This window comes from Mus caroli, unplaced genomic scaffold, assembly GCF_978045245.1.
Source record: "Mus caroli unplaced genomic scaffold, Mus_caroli_1 scaffold_18, whole genome shotgun sequence".
NCBI lineage: Eukaryota > Metazoa > Chordata > Mammalia > Rodentia > Muridae > Mus > Mus caroli.
This window is the reverse complement of record NW_028227273.1, coordinates 28,570,970-28,588,827: the sequence shown is the minus strand read 5'-3', so window position 1 is coordinate 28,588,827 and position 17,858 is coordinate 28,570,970. Positions and strand designations below refer to the sequence as shown.

The 17,858-nt window shown below is 48.9% G+C and overlaps 1 protein-coding gene across 8 annotated transcripts in view; it reads right to left on the bottom strand.

Annotated features, from left to right (window-relative positions):
- The window catches only part of Mtcl1 (microtubule crosslinking factor 1), a 111,538-nt gene that overhangs the window by 26,826 nt on the left and 66,854 nt on the right, over positions 1-17,858 (bottom strand). For 3 of the 8 annotated variants that reach the window (XM_085833203.1, XM_085833200.1, XM_029471426.2), the window contains 5 exons: positions 15,148-16,488; positions 13,898-14,056; positions 7,337-7,459; positions 3,996-4,226; positions 2,248-2,445 (listed from right to left, as the gene is read on the bottom strand). In XM_085833203.1, coding sequence (XP_085689329.1) covers positions 2,248-2,445; positions 3,996-4,226; positions 7,337-7,459; positions 13,898-14,056; positions 15,148-16,488 — 2,052 coding nt within the window. The remainder of the gene's footprint in view (positions 1-2,247; positions 2,446-3,995; positions 4,227-7,336; positions 7,460-13,897; positions 14,057-15,147; positions 16,489-17,858) is intronic. The other 5 variants (XM_085833201.1, XM_029471429.2, XM_021149619.3 and 2 more) reach the window with 3 other exon arrangements.

The following is a 17,858-nucleotide window of genomic DNA, read 5'->3' as shown; positions in this document are numbered from 1 at the left end:
ACTAAAGACTGGGAAGCAGGGGATGTTGGCACAACCGAATGCTTGCCAACCTGATGAAGTGTGCTTCTTGTTCTCAACGTGAGTGGACACCTGCGATACTGAACTCCTCCAGACCTGATAAATGTTGCCGTCGACAGGGTTCCACGGTGGGAACTGCAGCAAAACACCAATCCAAGATTGGGGCTGGAAAATGTTGCTAGTTGCTTATTGAACCTCGGGGACGCCGTTTGGCCATGTTTCCCACGCTACTTATCACTCCCCCTGGGCTTCGAAGAGGCCATGGTTCTGCACAGCAGCTTTTAAAAACACACGTCGTGGCTCTTGCATTCAGGCTGCCCGGCCGGCTACTAACCACACCACTGCCAGAGCGGCATAGCTTCTGATGGAAAATGTTCACGCCCAATGAACCAGCTGTGGCTTACCAGTCCGCACTGCGCGCACAGGGCACTGTGCACACGGCACTGCGCACACGGCACTGCGCACACGGCACTGCGCGCACATTCCCTTTCCTGACTTCAGGCTGATGGAGACGCAGAGCTGATTCTGACATGCGCACTCCCCGACTAGCCCATCCTGCACGCCGTATGCAGTGGAAACTTACATGTCTGCCCTACTTTTAAGAGAAGCCACAGAAGGCGAGGGGGAGATAAACATTCAGACACACTGATGGGTGGTTCCGGCTGGGTGACTTTACATTATTTTTCACTCCCAGGGTAACATTTTCCATGACTATTTAGAAAACCAGATGTGTTAACATCTCTTCCTTTCTCCAAAGCGTTTGGGTGCTCTCCTGGGAAAGGCTTCACCACATGGTCTTCATATTGACAGGTTTCTGTCTAAGTATTGATTGGAGCCAGTCAGAGACACTTCCGACTGATGACAATACCTCTTTTCAAATCAATAAAATGCCTACGTTTAAAGCTTTATTCATAGCTTGTACCATTCCAGTCTCTAACTAGATCACTGCTGGAAAACTTATTCCATGACCTCAAATCTCCCTGGGGATTCTGGCACACTGACGCACTTCCTGGTGAGTGTGAGGAGAGGTTCCTTTGAAAGTTATTATCTCCATCCTGACTCACAGGCTCGAGGGAGAAGGAAGGTGGGTGGGGTACAGACAACTGTTCTGATTTGTGTGTGAAGAAGAGAAAGCGCTGAGAGGAACCCCAGTTATCCTCTTAGCCTGCACTCCAAAGACCACCGTTTTCACATTGGAATCTGCATCAAATTGCTATCGACAGCCAACTCCCACTTGACCCACACAACTCTGGGCTGAGAGGACAGGTGAGAAAGAAACAGCAGCTACAGCACATGGCAGGAGTAAACCACAATGCCTGTGGCTGGAAGGCTGGGCTATGCCCAGTGCCAAAACCTGCACCCTTACCCCTGCAAGCAGGCAGCCAGGGTGAGGAATCCAGGCTTCCTGTCAGAACTCTCTGAGAAGCCAAGGAGGGTCAGAAAGTACTCAGAGATCTCTCAGGATTTCAAGTCTCCAAATACAGACACTACTTTGTTTTAGGAACATTAGATAGATAGATAGATAGATAGATAGATAGATAGATAGATAGATAGATAGATAGATAGATAGATAAAAATAATGTTTATGTGGGGTTGTAAGGGGAGTTGGCTTTTGGAGTTTCTGTTTGTGGTCCTCGGTGACACTAACCATTTAGTAATATTTAATCTACACTCCTCTTAACACACTCTGTAATTTGTCCAAAGTGTCACCATGTAAATACATGTTGTGTGCTTCAAGTGGTCAGAGAGATGTGAAATACTTTGTGCATGATGGGAATTTAAACAAATACTTCTTTATTTTTCCTTATAAAATATGTTACCAATGCAGTGCTGTTGGCAATGACTATTCAGTTAAACACCAACCAAAAAGCCCTTCAAGGTTGTTACCTCTCTATGATAAAAACAATTATTCTCTCTTCTTAGAGCTCTGCCTATTGAATGTCTTCATTCTGAGACCAATTTTCTGGGTCCAAGGAGGCAGGTATTCAATAGACCTGATCTAACTACAGTTCTAAGCTATGGGCTAACCAGATGAATAGACGAGCTAACATGGGAGTGAAAGAAAGGCATGTCAGGACATCTGGTGACATTCCAATTCTCTCCCCAATACCAAAAGGTCATCAGAGGCAGCCGAGGACTTTTGCGCACCCAGGAACATCAGCATTTGGAATAAGATGAGCGTCTCCCTCCTGGGTGTACAGAATGCTGGCCTGAGAGCTAGGCACCTACCTGTTTGTTAAGTGGTCCCCCGTCTGAACTCTGCAGCCGTGATCCGTGTTCGCTGATCTGTACCAGGGAGTGTGGGGCATGCTCTCCCATGGGAAGGCCACAGCCACGGTCAGCATCCTCCTGGTCTATCCCATCTGTCTGGTGAACCCCCTGGACTCCCAGCTCAGCAAGCCCAGGTACATTCTCTGGATGTTCGCTCTGAAAACCAGGAGGCATAATGATCTTAACTTCGACTATATTCTTTGGTTTTACAGACCAACTATTCAAATATGACGGAGTCTCATTATGAGTAGCCAAGACTAGTTAGTTATAAACACCTGGTCTTACACAAGCCTCACACTAGAACTATGCATGGCCTGCTGGGGTAACTGCTCACCTTGGAAGTGATGAAGTCCTTCTCCGTCTTTTCCACTAAGAGGCCCATTCCACTCCCTGCGTTTCTTTCATTTAAGCAGTCTAGGAAGGGTGCTCAATTTATTAGAAAAGAACTCATGAAAACTTTTTTTTTTTGTAAATTACGACGTGAATGACAGAGGAGGAATTCCAGTGTATTCCTTAGCAAAAAACTTCACAGCCACGTCTAGGATTTGCTTAACCATGTTTTTCCATGGCATGGGTCCTGGGAACCTGGTTGAATTAATTTTTAAGGATGTTCCTCAATCTGAGGAGAGAGAATTGGCATTCTCGGGGTAACTTCAATGGCATGCATTGTTTACTCAAAGGCAGACAAAAGGCTCTGGCATCTCAAAGGGCTCCAAGTTCTCACAACACAGAAACAGCTGAGTTAGAGGCCTGTGTGGCTGCTCAGGCTGCCCAGCAAGTGAGATTGGGGGACAGGACATGCAAAGCCACAGGGCACTCACTTGGGCAGTAAGGGGTTGGTCAGTACCGAGTAAGGTGGCCCACACCTGTCATCTCAGCAACTGGGAAGCTGAGGACTAAGAATCCTGAGTTCAAAGCCAGCCTAGGCTACATACCAAAAATCCTGTTTCGAAAGCAAAATCCTAAGGGGCAAGAAAATGGCTCAGAGGCTAAGAACACTTGCTGCCCTTGCAAGGAGGAACCTGGTTTTAGTTCCCAGCAGCCACATGGCAGCTCACAGCCATCCATAACTCCAGTTCCAGGGGACCCCACACCCACTGCTGGGTGCTGCTGGCACACACATGGTACACAGACACACACATACATGCGAGACACTCATTGACCAACCAACCTTGCTCTCTCTATGGAAATGAAACTTAGTGGAAAGCAACAAACCCTGCTCTCTAAATCTAGGAATTGCGACGCACCGGGTAAACGGGTACAGATGTCAGAGGTGACAGAATGACCCCTGGAAGGCTTAGAAGGAATCCTTACAAAGCTGAGGGGTGGACTCAGTATGTGGGATGTGCAAGGCCGAGAAACATTTGTGTACCAGGCTTTTATAAACCACCGAGCTTGGCTGAGAAGCGAAGACACCTGGGTGATGACCTCAGAGACTGACATCTCTCCACAACAACGGGGATGTGTGAGCAGAACTGTTCCAGGGTGGGATTAAAGATGGGGACACTCTTAGACCCAAGTCCAAGTCCAACACTCAGGTCGTTTTTTGCGTGTGCCTGGACAGGCCACTCCGTTTCTGTAGCTTGGATTGAGGTGGAAAGATAAATAAAAGCAAGGGACACGATAGATATGGCAGTGGGGTGGGGGTGGGCGCCAAAGACACAACAGATGCAAACTAAAGGGGCTGGGCGGGTGGGAGGCGTTACCTCCTCCAGATCCTCTCCTCCCTCCTCCATCTGCTTCCCTTGGCGCCAGTGTTTCAGCAGCCACCTGAGCTTGACGTAGAAGAGGAAGATGTTCTGCTTCAGGGACCTGAGCTCCTGCTGCAGCAGATTCTTCTCGTCGCTCCACGTCCGCTTGTGAAGGGTGTTCTGCAGGGCCAGGCTGTGCATCTCCAGTTCCTTCCACCGCAGGGCGTAGAGGTGGTCCTCCTCCATCTTGAACAGAATCAAAAAGATGCTGTGAAAAGCAGTCGATCCGATGTGCCATCCAAACCCAAACAAGGTTCTCTAGAGTAGCCTACCTACTGCCCAAGCTTTACGGTGCGCAGGAGATGTGAAACGTGGGAATCCTTTTAAGTGTAAGGGTGATTAGCGAGCTCATGAATTCTGTGAGGTAGCAGCAAGCACTGTTTCAAAGGGAAGAAGGCATTACAACCTTCTTCGCTGCCGACCTCTCAGTGCTTAATAGAAATCTCCATCCTCCCATCAGGAAAACGCTACTTGGGTGCATGTTTGCGATTGACTCAGATGCCGTGTAAGGAAACCTCATTTCCCCTGTGTGCCTGTGCTCGGCACACAGGATCATTACAATGACAGAGAAGAAAAGAATTAGAAATCTACGTCTTACTTCCTGTAGTCTCTGGCTTCTCTCAAGCCCTGGTAGAGACTTCCAAGACAATGAGAGACCTACCATGCACCAGAAAACTAGAGCAGCCCTGAGCATATAGGATTCAACTGTGTTAAGCAAATGTGATAACCTGCTTTCACATTAAATGTGATCACGGCTTAGGGAAACCAAAGCATCTTTAAAGAATCACCTATCTCTATCTCTACATTAACGTCCTGTTCAAGGTTTTTTCTCTTTTAAGACAGGGTCTCAGTATTTCCCTCAGACTGCCCTCCCGGGCTAAAAGCAAATCTCTTGTAAGTAGCTGGAACCATGGTCGCAGGCCACCACACATGGCTAAGTCCTGTTTTGAAAATACTTATATGGAACTCTTCCAAGCAGGAAGCAATTTACTATGTGCTGGCATTAAGCGAAGGGGTGCAAATAAAGTCTTATTTTGCAGAAAAAGGCTCAAGGATAACCTACATCGTCGTGGCAGTGAGACAGGAAAGCAATGACTGCCGAACCAAACAGAAATAAGGGTTAGAATGGCAGCCCTTACCCTTGCCTGACTCAACACTCAGACCAAAACGAAAGTGGTTTTTCCCCATCAACTGCCAGATTCATTCTTAGGAACCACTGGATTACAACTCCCGGTGGAGACAGCGCCAAGGGCGATGTGCTCAATGCACGCTGATGGCCTCTGAGAAGGTCTACGTGGCTGTGCAGTGTGGCTATGGTCATAACACCTGTTCCACGTTGCATCTCAAGCAGGATAAAGAAGAAAGACCACTGGTTTACACAGCACCTTGGCAGGACCTCAGAGTCGAAACGCTGGCCATCCCCATACAGACACGACGTCATGGAGTAGGGAACAACCTGGCGCTCTCGAAATCCAGCCCTGCAGCTCCCCACTGCGTTCTCCTGACTGAGGAAATTGCAGCTACCTCGGGGGTGGGGGGGGTGGGGGGGTGGGGGGGGGCAAAGGCAACAGCATCTACTCCCACAAGGCTGTGGACCAGCATCATCGCTCAGGGAGCTGGGCCTGTGAGTGCTCTCCTGAAACTTGCAGCACCCAGCCCACACCTAGGGGACCTGTGGGCCTCCCTCCAGGCCTCTCTGTCTGCTTTCATTTGTTCTGGCCCATTAGGTGTCTCTTGAGCTCCGAGCTTGGCCTTTTGTCCTCTGGCGACATTGAGAGAGAACTTCCTGTCCCATCTGAAGGAGCTAAAAGGCAACAGCTCCTCCTCTGACATCTTTTTCAACTCATTCCTTGATTGAAAGCCCAAGTGCTATATACTGCAGAGACTCTGCCATTGTGTCACCAGCGTCTCCAGCAACTGTCTCACTTTTCAAACCATTTTTGAGGAGGAGCAATGCCTGCAGGCATGTGTGTGCATATGTGTCTGTGTGTGCACCACATTGGTGAGGGGTAGACTTCTCTCTTACATAATTCCTTCTCTTTTGTAACCGTATGGGATTCTTCACCTGTACAGGAAACATCTGGGCAGGACTGTGCAACTGGGAAAGCACAGCAGGAGACACTGGCGTTCAGCTCTGCCCTCTGTGAGCTACAAGGTATAGCAGGCGCTGACTAAATATGCCGGTGACCCATTTAAAAAAACTCTTGGCCTCAGCCACCACAGAGGTCTAGCCCTATAGCACATATTCCTAGCCAAAACAAATTCGTGGATATAGCAAATTATTCATTTACGCAGTATATGTGGTTTTGAAGCTTCAAGGTAAATTATCCAACACCAACTGCTCTGTTCCGTTTTCTCTGGAAGCTACAGCTCTCTTCCAAGAGCGAACACAAGGGGAGAAGAGGAACTGTGGCAATTCTGCGTCTAGATCCTGGCTCACAATTTAATTAGATATGAAGTGGCAGGGCAGTGTCCTCGGAGGCCCAGGGCAGGAGCACCTGGATCTGGGAATCCCTCAGTGGATAGAGGATAATTAGCCTGTGACTCGTAACTTTAAAAATAACTACAAGTTAATCAGGCCATACCTCAATTAGTGGCAGGGTTTTTTTTTTTTAAAGACAACAGTTTAGGGGGATGTTTCTACTGGACAACTCCCTTTAGTGACAGACATATTTATTGCCTGGTTACATTCAACGCCCTTGTTTCGTGGTAGTTTACCAGCATGGTTGCAGGAGAGTTAAACTAGATCCGAAGATTGTTCCCGAAACTACAGTTTCTCCCTCTCCAAGGCTTTTGTTTTCTGTGGATTGCTATCTGCTGGTCAATCATGATCCAAAAATATGGAAGAGGAAATCAAACAGCTAATTCATCCATCCAAATAATGTTTACTGGAGGGTATTGTTATCGTGGTTTGACTTTACGATTATTATTGCTGTTCCGCTCTACCGTGCGTGACCCACAAAGAAAGAAACAGTAGAGGAATAAACTGCATGCATATGAGAAGTTTGGGACTCTCTGTGGTTTCAAGGCATCTCTGGAATGTTCTAGGTTGGCACCTCTGTGCATTAGGAGAGACTACCCGACTGAGAAGTGTGCTAGGTAATAGATAGGTGGACAGGTTCTCTCTGGTGCATCTAAGAGGGACCTTCTCAGCCGAGTGACCTGTGGAGATGCCTATGGGTCTTGGCACCTGCCTGCGACAAACAGCATCACTCTCAAATGCATCGCAGCCCTGCTCCTGAGGGGGCTCCGAGACGCACAGAGCGGACGTGCTGGAACCCTCCTGGGATATTTACCTTACGAATCTTGTTTGTGTATGTCTCTGTCTCCTCTTGATGGAGTCTGGCCGCCTGCTCGAGCTGACCCTGTAGCTCTTCTACAGACACACTCTGCTCAGGTAAGACTGGGGAGCCCCTGAGCTGATTGGCAGGATAAAGGAAGGGTTTAGTGCAAGCGAGAACTCGGCCTCACGTGATGACGCAGGACACACATCTGGACAAGGTGACACACATGGGAGCACAGCAGCTGCAGCAGTGGAGTGACCACAGCAACCTCCCTAGGGCTTCCCCCAGAGGCGTCCTGCTGCTCTGGGCTCTGTGTCTACTTGAACTGCCCTGTGTCTCAAGATGAAGCAGGTTAAGTGGGGACCTTTAATTACAACAACCATTAGCCAGGCTGAGAAACTCCTGAGCATACAGGAAGGCACTCTGCTACCTCAGTAGATTCTAAGTGGTTTATACCATTCAAGTAGGACTTGGTGATGACACCTTAGTCCACCAAGGCCACTGTCACACAGCTGGTCTCCAAGACTCACTTCACTGAGCCATCTGGGGTCTTTCTCGGTTGCATTACTAATCTGTCCATATGCTTGCCTTTTGGAGATCTTTCTATCCAACCACAGGTGCCTTTCTCTAATCCCACGGCACAGCCCTGAATGCCCTGGGTTATTATAGGTGGAGCTCCTTCCAGGGCCTCTCTGTGCCATACCACGTCCAGGGACTGCACAGATCTGTTAATGCTCACTATGCTCCTAAGGAGGTCGAGGAATCTGTATGATTATTCTTATTGATAAAGCTTTCACTTCATGGCCAAATGGACACGAAAGAGACATCTGTCATTACTTTTGGAAGAAGAATTGGAGGCATCATTAAAATTTAAGCAAAATGTTCGTGTTTAGCTGGTCAGTGGTGGCGCACGCTTTTAATCCCAGCACTTGGGAGGCAGAGGCAGGCGGATTTCTGAGTGCGAGGCCAGCCTGGTCTACAGAGTGAGTTCCAGGATAGCCAGGGCTACATGGAAAAAAAATGTCGGGGGCTGGTGAGATGGCTCAGTGGGTAAGAGCACCCGACTGCTCTTCCGAAGGTCCAGAGTTCAAATCCCAGCAACCACATAGTGGCTCACAACCATCTGTAATGAGATCTGACTCCCTCTTCTGGTGTGTCTGAAAACAGCTACAGTGTACTTACGTATAATAAATAAATAAATCTTAAAAAAAAAATGTCTGGGGGGGGGGCGGGAAGCAGGGTCTCTCTACACAGCCCTGGCAATCTCTCAAATTCTCAATGTACTCCAGGCTGACATCAAACTCACAGAGATCCTCTTGCTTCTGCCTCTAGGTTTCAGAAACTGTGCCATTACATCTGCCTGGCTAGGTGGTTTTTTAAACTGGGAACTATAGTGGGCTACTGTAATAAAGGCATGTTGTGGGCTCCTTCTGCTGCCTTTAACTCATTTCTACTTTTCACTGAGGACACGGCTCTTCTAGAGGCCTATGGCTATGTACGATTGTAATGGCTTAGTATATTTTCAGTATGTGCCACCTTCCATAACAACATCTTACTCTTTCCTCATGCCCATCTGGAACAAGCCCAACAAGCTGAATCAGTTGATAATCTTATTTGTTACCCACTGCCCATGCTGGTACACAGGTTCCTCATGGCTGCCTACCAACCTGTAGGCAAATGGTTGTCTCATTGATAATCAAACATCCCTGCCACTGCACTGTCTCCTATTACCTTGGAGCTACCGAATTGAATAGTCCCCACTTCTGTCAACTGCCACCTAAAGCCACATGTCTAAAGGCTGGACACTGCTCTCTGTCCACTTTGGAGTAAAGATTCTGGAGAATTCACTATTCAAACTTATATATATATATATATATACACATATACATATATGTGTGTATATATAATTATATTTGTGTGCCTGTGTGAATTATGTGTACCTGTGTATGAAGGTGTCTGCAGAAGCCAGAAGAAGGTGTCATTGTCTTTGGAAGTGGCATTATACTTGGTTGAGAGGTACCCAATTGTGGGTGCTGGGAACCAAACTCAGCCCCTCTGGAAGAGCAGCAAGTGCTCTTAGCTGCTATGGCATCTCTCCAGCCTGGTATGCTTTATGTTTTATACAGCATGACTGGGTATTTCCTATGCTGGGCACCACCCACAGCATTGGGGTCACAGCAGGAATCTGCAGCTCGGGTGGCGTCTATAAGCTTGTTTCAGGGATCTGGGTGCTGGCTTCGGAATCTGAACTCTCTCTGAGTTTCAGTGTATTAGATACTAGCCAATATACTGTATTGTTAGACATAAACCATTCCAACCCAGTTCACTGTTAAGAAAAACATATAGCAAGATATACTGGGAACTAAATATAAAATTCATTTATGTTTTATATGTACCTTACACCCATAGTCTAAGGCTAATTTTATACCGTGTTTTGAATAATTCTGTGCATGATGCTGCACAGTATGGAATTTTCTATTAATGGAGTTTTGTAGGTCCTCAAAAGTTTCAGACTTTGGGGGCATTTTGGGTTTCAGTTCAGATATGTTCAATCTTATATTACTTTAGTTTTAATCTTAATAAATACTTAAAATACTATAAAGCAATAAGTCTATTTCTTCATCAACATCTGATTGATCGCACACCTTTCTGTTAGAGCCATACTTGTGCAGGGTCACATGGAGAACCTTGAGGTCATCTGCGAAAATTCAGCTGTCTGGGCAGACCACGAGCACTTAAGAGTCTTGCTCTTTCAAGTGCCTTTCCATGCACTGTCCTTTTTTCTAATGAAATACTCGAACACTTGTGGTCACTCCAGTGTTACAGAGAACAAAGTACAAACATGCTAATGGTCAAAAATCCCGCCTACTGCCACACAACTGCAAACAATCACATACACTTAGGGGACATTTTCAGACGACACAATTTCCTGTAGAACAATTAATACTTTTCTTCATCACCAGATCCCCGAGGTTTGAATTTAAAAACCTTCCTTTGGTCACTTACCTACTTCGATCAGTACCTACAAATGAACTTATCCTGGCTTTTCTATAGTCAGTTTATTTAAGCAAACTCCAGACCCACTTGTTCAGAAGCTGCAGAGACAGTAGCTTTGGCATCGTGGCCTCCGTTGCCTGGTGTCAGCATTCTGATACCCACCCTCCTCCCACCAGAGACTCCATCTCCCACTCATCCACACTGCTGACCTTCTGGTCAGCCCCAGATAAAGCACCTTATAAATTACTCCAAGGCTTAGGGACAAAGAGCAAAGAGAAAACTGTGATCCGTCTGCTGACCAACGAGCACTTATATAGAAGAACTCTACAGCTACTTGGACCATGACTTCCTTCTATCCTGGACACTCTCTCCACCACTTCCTTCAGACTCAGTAGATGAGCTCCACACATGTTCAAATACTTGGCATAAACCCCAAGTAGCTTTCCTGGGACTGGCATTTCACAGCTGAGACGTGGGGCACCACAGATACTGTGTGCTTCCGTGATTAAGGGATAAGGAAGAGGCGGAGGAGGAGGAGCGAGTAAGAAGAGCCCTTTGAGAGCCTGACTCAGAAACTCGATCCTCTGGGTGCAGGCTTGGTTTCATTTAGATATGAAACCTGACCAGTGTCTGTGCCTGGCCACTTCGCAGGCCTATTTTTAAGGTGCCTTGCACATTCCACATGAAATGTTCCATACAATGCACGCTCTTAACATGAACGAGTCTCTTGGCAGAGAAGAGTCCAGAGCACAGCAGGAGCCCACCGCCAGCATGCTCAGGGATGGACAGGTGACAGGAATATCCATCCCTCTGAATCTAATGTCTCCTAACCCTTTCAGCTGTTAGTTTCTGGCATTTGCATTCGTGAGTTCACAGGCATGGATGGGTTCTGACTTCTGTTTTCAGGAATATGCTGACTCAGGCACACCCTGCCTTTCCTGGGTTTGGTGAAGTGCGGCACCTGAACTGCCGGCCGTCTATAGCCATACAGCAGGCTATCCATATGGCACGTGCTTGCTATCTACTGAGTGGACTTTTCCTTTTCCCCCTTGCTGCATGCAACACTGTCACTGGTGTTACTAGCAGTAATCATAGCTTAAACCCAGGCCCCCCCGCGGCCCCCCAAAATTATTTGATCTTCCAAAGTAGCAACTTGCCCTCTGTCTTCTGGCTCCCGAATAGCAGCACTCTGAAGGCCAAAACTAACAAAGGCGCCTCACAAATGGGGCTGGAGGAACGGATCCTTTTAAAAAGCCCTTCCACCTAAGTTCTGAAAGAGGTTCTTATGATGCTGGGCTTTACCCATGGCTCCCACCCCTTCCCCCTAAGACCTCAAGGCAGAGCGCTAAATAAGGGTTACACACAGGTACACGTTGGCGGTGGTTATTTAAAAGGCAACACACGAGGGGGCAGAGACATCTGCCAGCAGGGCACATCCGAGCTGTGAGCCAGGCCTCACTCTAGATCCGTGTCTACACTGGGATTGGGGTAGAGTAGCTGCTTAGCATGTACAAGGCCCAGGGTTCAACCCCAGCATAACAACAAAAAAAGTGTCCTTGTTTGCTTTACACTCCCTCCCCAGTGACTCTGGAGTCTACAGTGAAGAGCACCTCTGTGGTACAGAGCACCTCTGTGGTGCAGAGAGAGCACCTCTGTAGTGGGGACGCCCCACTCACTCCTAGGAGCTTCATGCTGCCTCCATGGCTGGCAGGGAATTGAGGGAGGTTGTCATTGGGGGGCTTTCCTTGCTCCTTGGAATCTCCCCACTGCACGGTCCCTTAGCAGAATGTAGGATTGCGACCAGCAAGACTATGGGATTGCGACCAGCAAGAGTGACACATCAAACCAGGATGGGCAGCCTCCCCAACGGAGGACCTACAAGAAAGGACTCTTCTGACAAAAGAAAGAAAGAAAAAAAACTACAGCAGGATCAGAGGCTCCCAAAAAGTTAAAGGTTTACATACTTGACCCTTTCCTATTCCTTTGTGAAGGGAAGAGGTATGGTTCTTGCCCCTTCTAGGAAACATCTCCCTTGTCCTGGCCGTCTTCCATTTTCTCATTTCTTCCTTTAAAATATGTATATACCACTGAAAGGAACCTGGACAGATATTTGAGAGAATGATGGTACTATGCTAAAGTCATTGAATGGTAGCCAAAAATACAGCCATGGATAGTATAAGCTCTGGGCTGCCTGGTCCTGCTGTCTTGGAACCCTGGAGCAGGCTGAGACCATTCTGGACTCAATTCTGTTCCACAGCACTGTCTTGAGAGGAATGGGGAGGGTTGGTCTCTTCAAAGGCCTCATTTGTGTCATCCACAGAACAAGGGAGTCAAGTCTGAAGATCAGGTGTGTCCTCCCAGGCTCTCTGTGCTGTGCTGGTGGTGGTGCTACGTCACCTTCCAGATTTACTCATCTACCCTTCCTGGAGACTGACTGTCCGTCTGTATTTGATTCAATTCCATGTTCTCTCTGCAACACTGTGGCTGGTTCCTGAACACTGTGATGTCTGCGAGTGCAGCACCCTGCTGTCACTTCAGTATCAACAGGACCAAGGTGAGGTGAGGGTTACAGACCTTCTCTTGCCAGGACATGCGACAATAACCAGCCTCTGGAGGTAGGGGATCCAGTTCTTAAATAGTCCATCACAGGAAGAGACCACTGACTGACTACCACGTGCTGCGGAACCGTGGCACCCAAAGACTAGGAAGTGACCTGGGCCGCTCTATCCTTTGTTCTTAACCCTCCTTTGTGCTGTCTGAAGCATGAGGTACCTGGAGAGGCAGTCCCCACTCACAGCTTAAGGAATCTCCTGAGATTCACCACGGGAGCCCAGGAGGCGAGCAGAGCAGAACTTGGACCCATGGCATAGAGGGAAAACAGCTCAGAGTCTTGCTCAGGAGACCAAGCTGGTAATGCATATCCAGCCTAGAGCCCTGGGGCTCAAAAGGCCTCTGATAGGAATAGATGAGTGGTACACCACTCATCAAAGGCTGGAGAAAGTGTCTTCCTGGGTGTCTGTCCTGGTGATGAATCACCCTGGAGCCATTTGAAAAGTGTGCATTTGTGCCTCCTCAAGCAACTACCAACGTTGTGGGATAGAGGCCTTCCCTGTGTGCTGTACAGGCTAACAAAGAGGCTTTCTTGTGAAAGTTTCAGAGTCCTGAGACACTAAAACTCACGAAATCCATGGGGAAATGGATAGCTCCAGTATGTGGCTACTCTGTTACATTTTAGTTATAAAACCGAGGGGATCGCCTAACTTGCAGTTTAAAGTGGATATACTTAACTCTGTCCAAAGATTGTACTGGGGAAACATTAAAGAAAATGTGACAGGGGGTGCTCTTCCTAGAGGGCCACGGGCTCTGCCAGTCTCTGCCCCTCATGGGGGCTTCTCTCCACAAGTAGATGGTGATTCTGCTTGCTTCTGTTAAATTGCATACTGCTTGCTATATGCATACATGCTCAGCTCTTCCTATCCCAGGCCTGTGAGTCCAGAATTAATCCCCCCAGGTCATGAAGCACCTACTCAGGGAAGGGAGGTGAACGACCAGCAGTGAGCCCGGCAGCTCACTTACCTCTAGGTTGAAACAGCTCTGGCCTCCCAGCCCGTGGTGGCTCCTGGAATCCCCATCCGCGCGCCGGTGCAGCTCCCGAGTGGCTCGGAGACTCAGGCCCTCTCGCTCGTCCCCTCGATCCTGATTGAGCTGCCATTCCAGCTGCTCTCTCAGTTTGGACTGTTAGGTGCATGAAGGGGATTTATTTCGTTTTTGCTTTTAATTTTTCAATGGGAAATAGAAGACAAAGGGGTAGGTAAAAACTGGAGGAGGTGGAGGGTAAAACACGAAGTGGGTAGACAATGGAAAGAACTACCAGACAGAGAAGAGCGTGAATTAAAAAAAGAAAAGAAAAGAAATCAACGCAAACAGCGAACAAAACAGAACTAGAATGGGCATGAGCGAAAGGAGGAACTAATGTGGAAAGCAGATCTAGGGGGCGGGTATGCGTAACACTGGATATAAGACACGTGCAATGGGGACACAGGCACACTACCCATGAAGGACACGGGGAAGAGGCTCTGCCTTCCTTACTTGTGGGTTGAGCAGCCAAAGCCACAGTCCGGGGCAGCAGCTGGGCCATGCACCCAGGGCGAAACTCCCCTTGGCCCTCACCCTGGGCGGCGAGGGAGGGCGGCAGGAGCGAGTGGCAGCCGCAGCCGGGGTTTTCCTTCAAAACCAGCCTCCTCAGAACTGGCTCCTCTCCCCCATCCCGGATTATCTTCCAGAGGGAGTGGGTGGGCCTGGGATGCCTGAGACTTCTCAGAACAGCACTTGTCCCTCTGGTGATAAACCAGAGGGAGTCGGGCGCTTGTTAACTGAGTCTAAGTGTCCTGACTGTGATGGGAGTCGGTATTTTGTTTGAAACTCCTCATAGCTTCTTCGTCAGGGTGGCTGGTTAGTTGAGACACCAAGAGAGGTGCAATGGAAGGCTGCATCCGTCCCTAGCGCCTCCACTGGGCGTGGCCTTGTCGTGAAAGGCCCTCTAAACCACGAATAGTGGTGCGATTAAGGTAGAAGAAAACAGGGGAAGGAACAAGGAAATAAAAAACGAACTTACAAAACAAAATTAAAAAAAAAAAAAAAAACGAACAAAAGAAAGAAACCAACCAAGAGAAAGGATTTAGTTGACGTCGAGACTTTAGTACAATGCAGGTCTGAACTTAAAACCAAGCAGCCGTAAGCAGTGCGAGCCCTAGAGCAGCAATGCCAGCGAAGAGGAGGAGGAAGAACGAGACGGAGCAGGGAGGCAAGGCTGGAAGCCCCCTTACCTGCAAGTCTGGGCCCAACTCCTTTCCCAGGGTCCCGATGGGGGAGTCCCGGGACACAGAAGTCACAGTGGAGAGGAAGCTGGATGACTCTGTGAGGTGGGATAAGGGCGAGAGACCATCCACAATCCGGGACATCTGCTCCAGGAAGGCCTGCAGCTCTTTCCTGAAAGCCTTCATCCTCACATTGATGGTCTCCAACAAGTGGGGCTCACTCAGGCTGTTGCCCTCACCTCCTCCGCCTTGGACTCCAGGTGAGGCCAATCCATTGCCCCGCAGTCCTGAGTCGTGGATGAAACCATCTGTATCAGAGATGAGGCGCTCCACAGTCCGCTCAAGCCGCTGGGCCTCCAGCTTTATGGTCACCAGGCACTCGGTATCCTCCCGGACCCTTAGCAGCTCTGCCGGGCATGGCTCACTCGCCTCCGACGGCTTTCCGCTTCCAAAGCCCGAGGTCTTCTCAAACATGTCCTCTGAGTCGCTCTCCCCACCAACAGGGCCTTCTCGCTTTGGCTGGGGAAGGCGGCCCTCCTCCCCATCGCTCTCTTTCTTGCCCGCGTCACTCTCGGCGTCACTGTCCCGGGGGCTAGGAGCGCGCAGCCCCAGATGTGCGGCGAGGTCACCCCGTTGGGCATTGGACAGTAGCAGCCGGTTCTCACACTGCAGCTTCAGTACCTTCCCGCTCAGCTCATCGATCTGTAGCCTGGCTGACTTCAGCTCCTCCTGTAGGGGAACGCTGGCCGCGGGGCCCTTAGACACACCGTCCCCAAGCCACCCTGACTCCTGGTGAGGCTCAAACTTGAACTTGCTCAGCTCATGGGTCAACTGCCGGTTGTGATCTTCAATCTCAGAGATGGATCTCCTCAGCAGCTCAGCCTCTTCTTCCACAAACTGCAGGTGCCGGCGGAGCTCCGTGGAGGACTCCATTGAGTCTCCGAAGGGTGAGGTAGGAGTGCTTGGCACGTGGTCCCTGCCTGTTCCCTCGCGCTCATGCTGAACCCGTATGTCTTCCATCTCTGCTTTGAGGCCACGGTTTTCCACCTCCAGCTCCACGATCTTCCTGCCCAAGATGCTGGCTTCCTCCTCCACCAACTTCAGCCGCAGTTTCAGCTCTGCCTCCCTGGTGCTGGGGGGACCACCAGCCTCCCCTGTTGGGAGGGGACTGTCCACATCACCATAGAGGGACTTATACTTCTGCAGTTCCTGCTCCAACTCGTCCTTCTCCCGCCCCAACTTGGCCATCTTTTTGCGCATCAGGGAAGCTTCCTCTTTGGCAAACTGAAGCTGACACTTCAAATCCGCACTGTCATCCTGCCAGGCAAGAATAGCCCGAGGGAGGGTTATCTGAAAATACCAAATGTGTGCTTTTTATGGTCCCCTCACACCTTACCCTTAACACACACACATGCACACACGCATGCATGCACATGTACACACACATATACATACATACACACACATATACACACACATATGCACGCGCACACACACACACACACACACACACACACACCCATTCTTCCTGTTGGTGCTGCTGGCTTGTGGAAAGAGAGGCGCCATGCCAGAGCAGCAGTGAGTCTTGGAGTCTTTGCAGATGGAACCCTAAAATGACCCATAGTTTGTTGCTTTGTCAAGAAGCTTAAAAGTTAGTTTTGGGGAAGACCATGCAACACAGAAACCATCACACAAGTTAAACATGAAGAAGAATGAAGAAGGGGAAAGTTAATGAAGTCTAAGATCCATTCGCAACATGGTGGCCAGTGGTGACTTTGCAGATCCAGCCTGGTACATCAGCAGCACTCTGAGCAAGTCACCAAAGTCCTTCATCAAAACCTGACAGTAAAGCTAACAGGATTCAGGGACTACATCTACCCAGTGGCCACTGTAAATGTCCCTCAGATGTCTGAAAATCCAGAAGGTTCCACCAGGACAGTGAGGTTGAACAACTCTAATAATAATAATAATAATAATAATAATAATAATAATAATAATAAGTTGGAGCCTAGCTTTTCCACTGACTAGCTGAGACGGGGTAATTCATCATTCCACTTGGCATGTGTCCTTCCTCAAGACTCCCCAAATGACATGAAGACAGAGGCCGTAGTCGGCATCTCAGAGCTTTCCAAGCTGAGGTGCCACATGAGAACACACCCTGACATCTAGGACATTTTGGTTAGTACAAGTGAAGACATCTGGGCTCCTTGCCGGGCTAGAGCCACTTTGGAGCCTTTTGTTCTGGTCCTCTGTTTTGGTTGCTGTGACACAGCAGGAAATTAAACAGAGACCAGAGAAAGAAGCTAAGTGTTTGAAAATCTGAGAAGTAGTTCTCAACAGAATACCAGGGAATCCAGAGTACTGCCCAGGACACATTAAGAAAGTCAGCTACCTTTTCAGCCTGGGTCCCAGGCCTTCAAGTAATCTATACTGTCTTGGCTTACGGGATTGTGTATCTTTTGTGTTCAGGATATACGAACAGTGAATTTCACAAAGCAGTCCTGTTAAACTGATGGGGACAGTACTGAGGCCTGCAAAGCCTCCCTAACCCCCATCACATGGAGAGTGTGTTGACACCTGCTCTGAGACTTGCTGAGTGGTGGCTGTCCAGGCTGTCACCCACGTGGTAGACACGTCAGCCTTCTGTGCATGGCTGTTTGTGTCCCCGCTGTCTGGGAGGCACTATGAAGTCCCCGAGCTCAGAGAACCATAGCTATTTC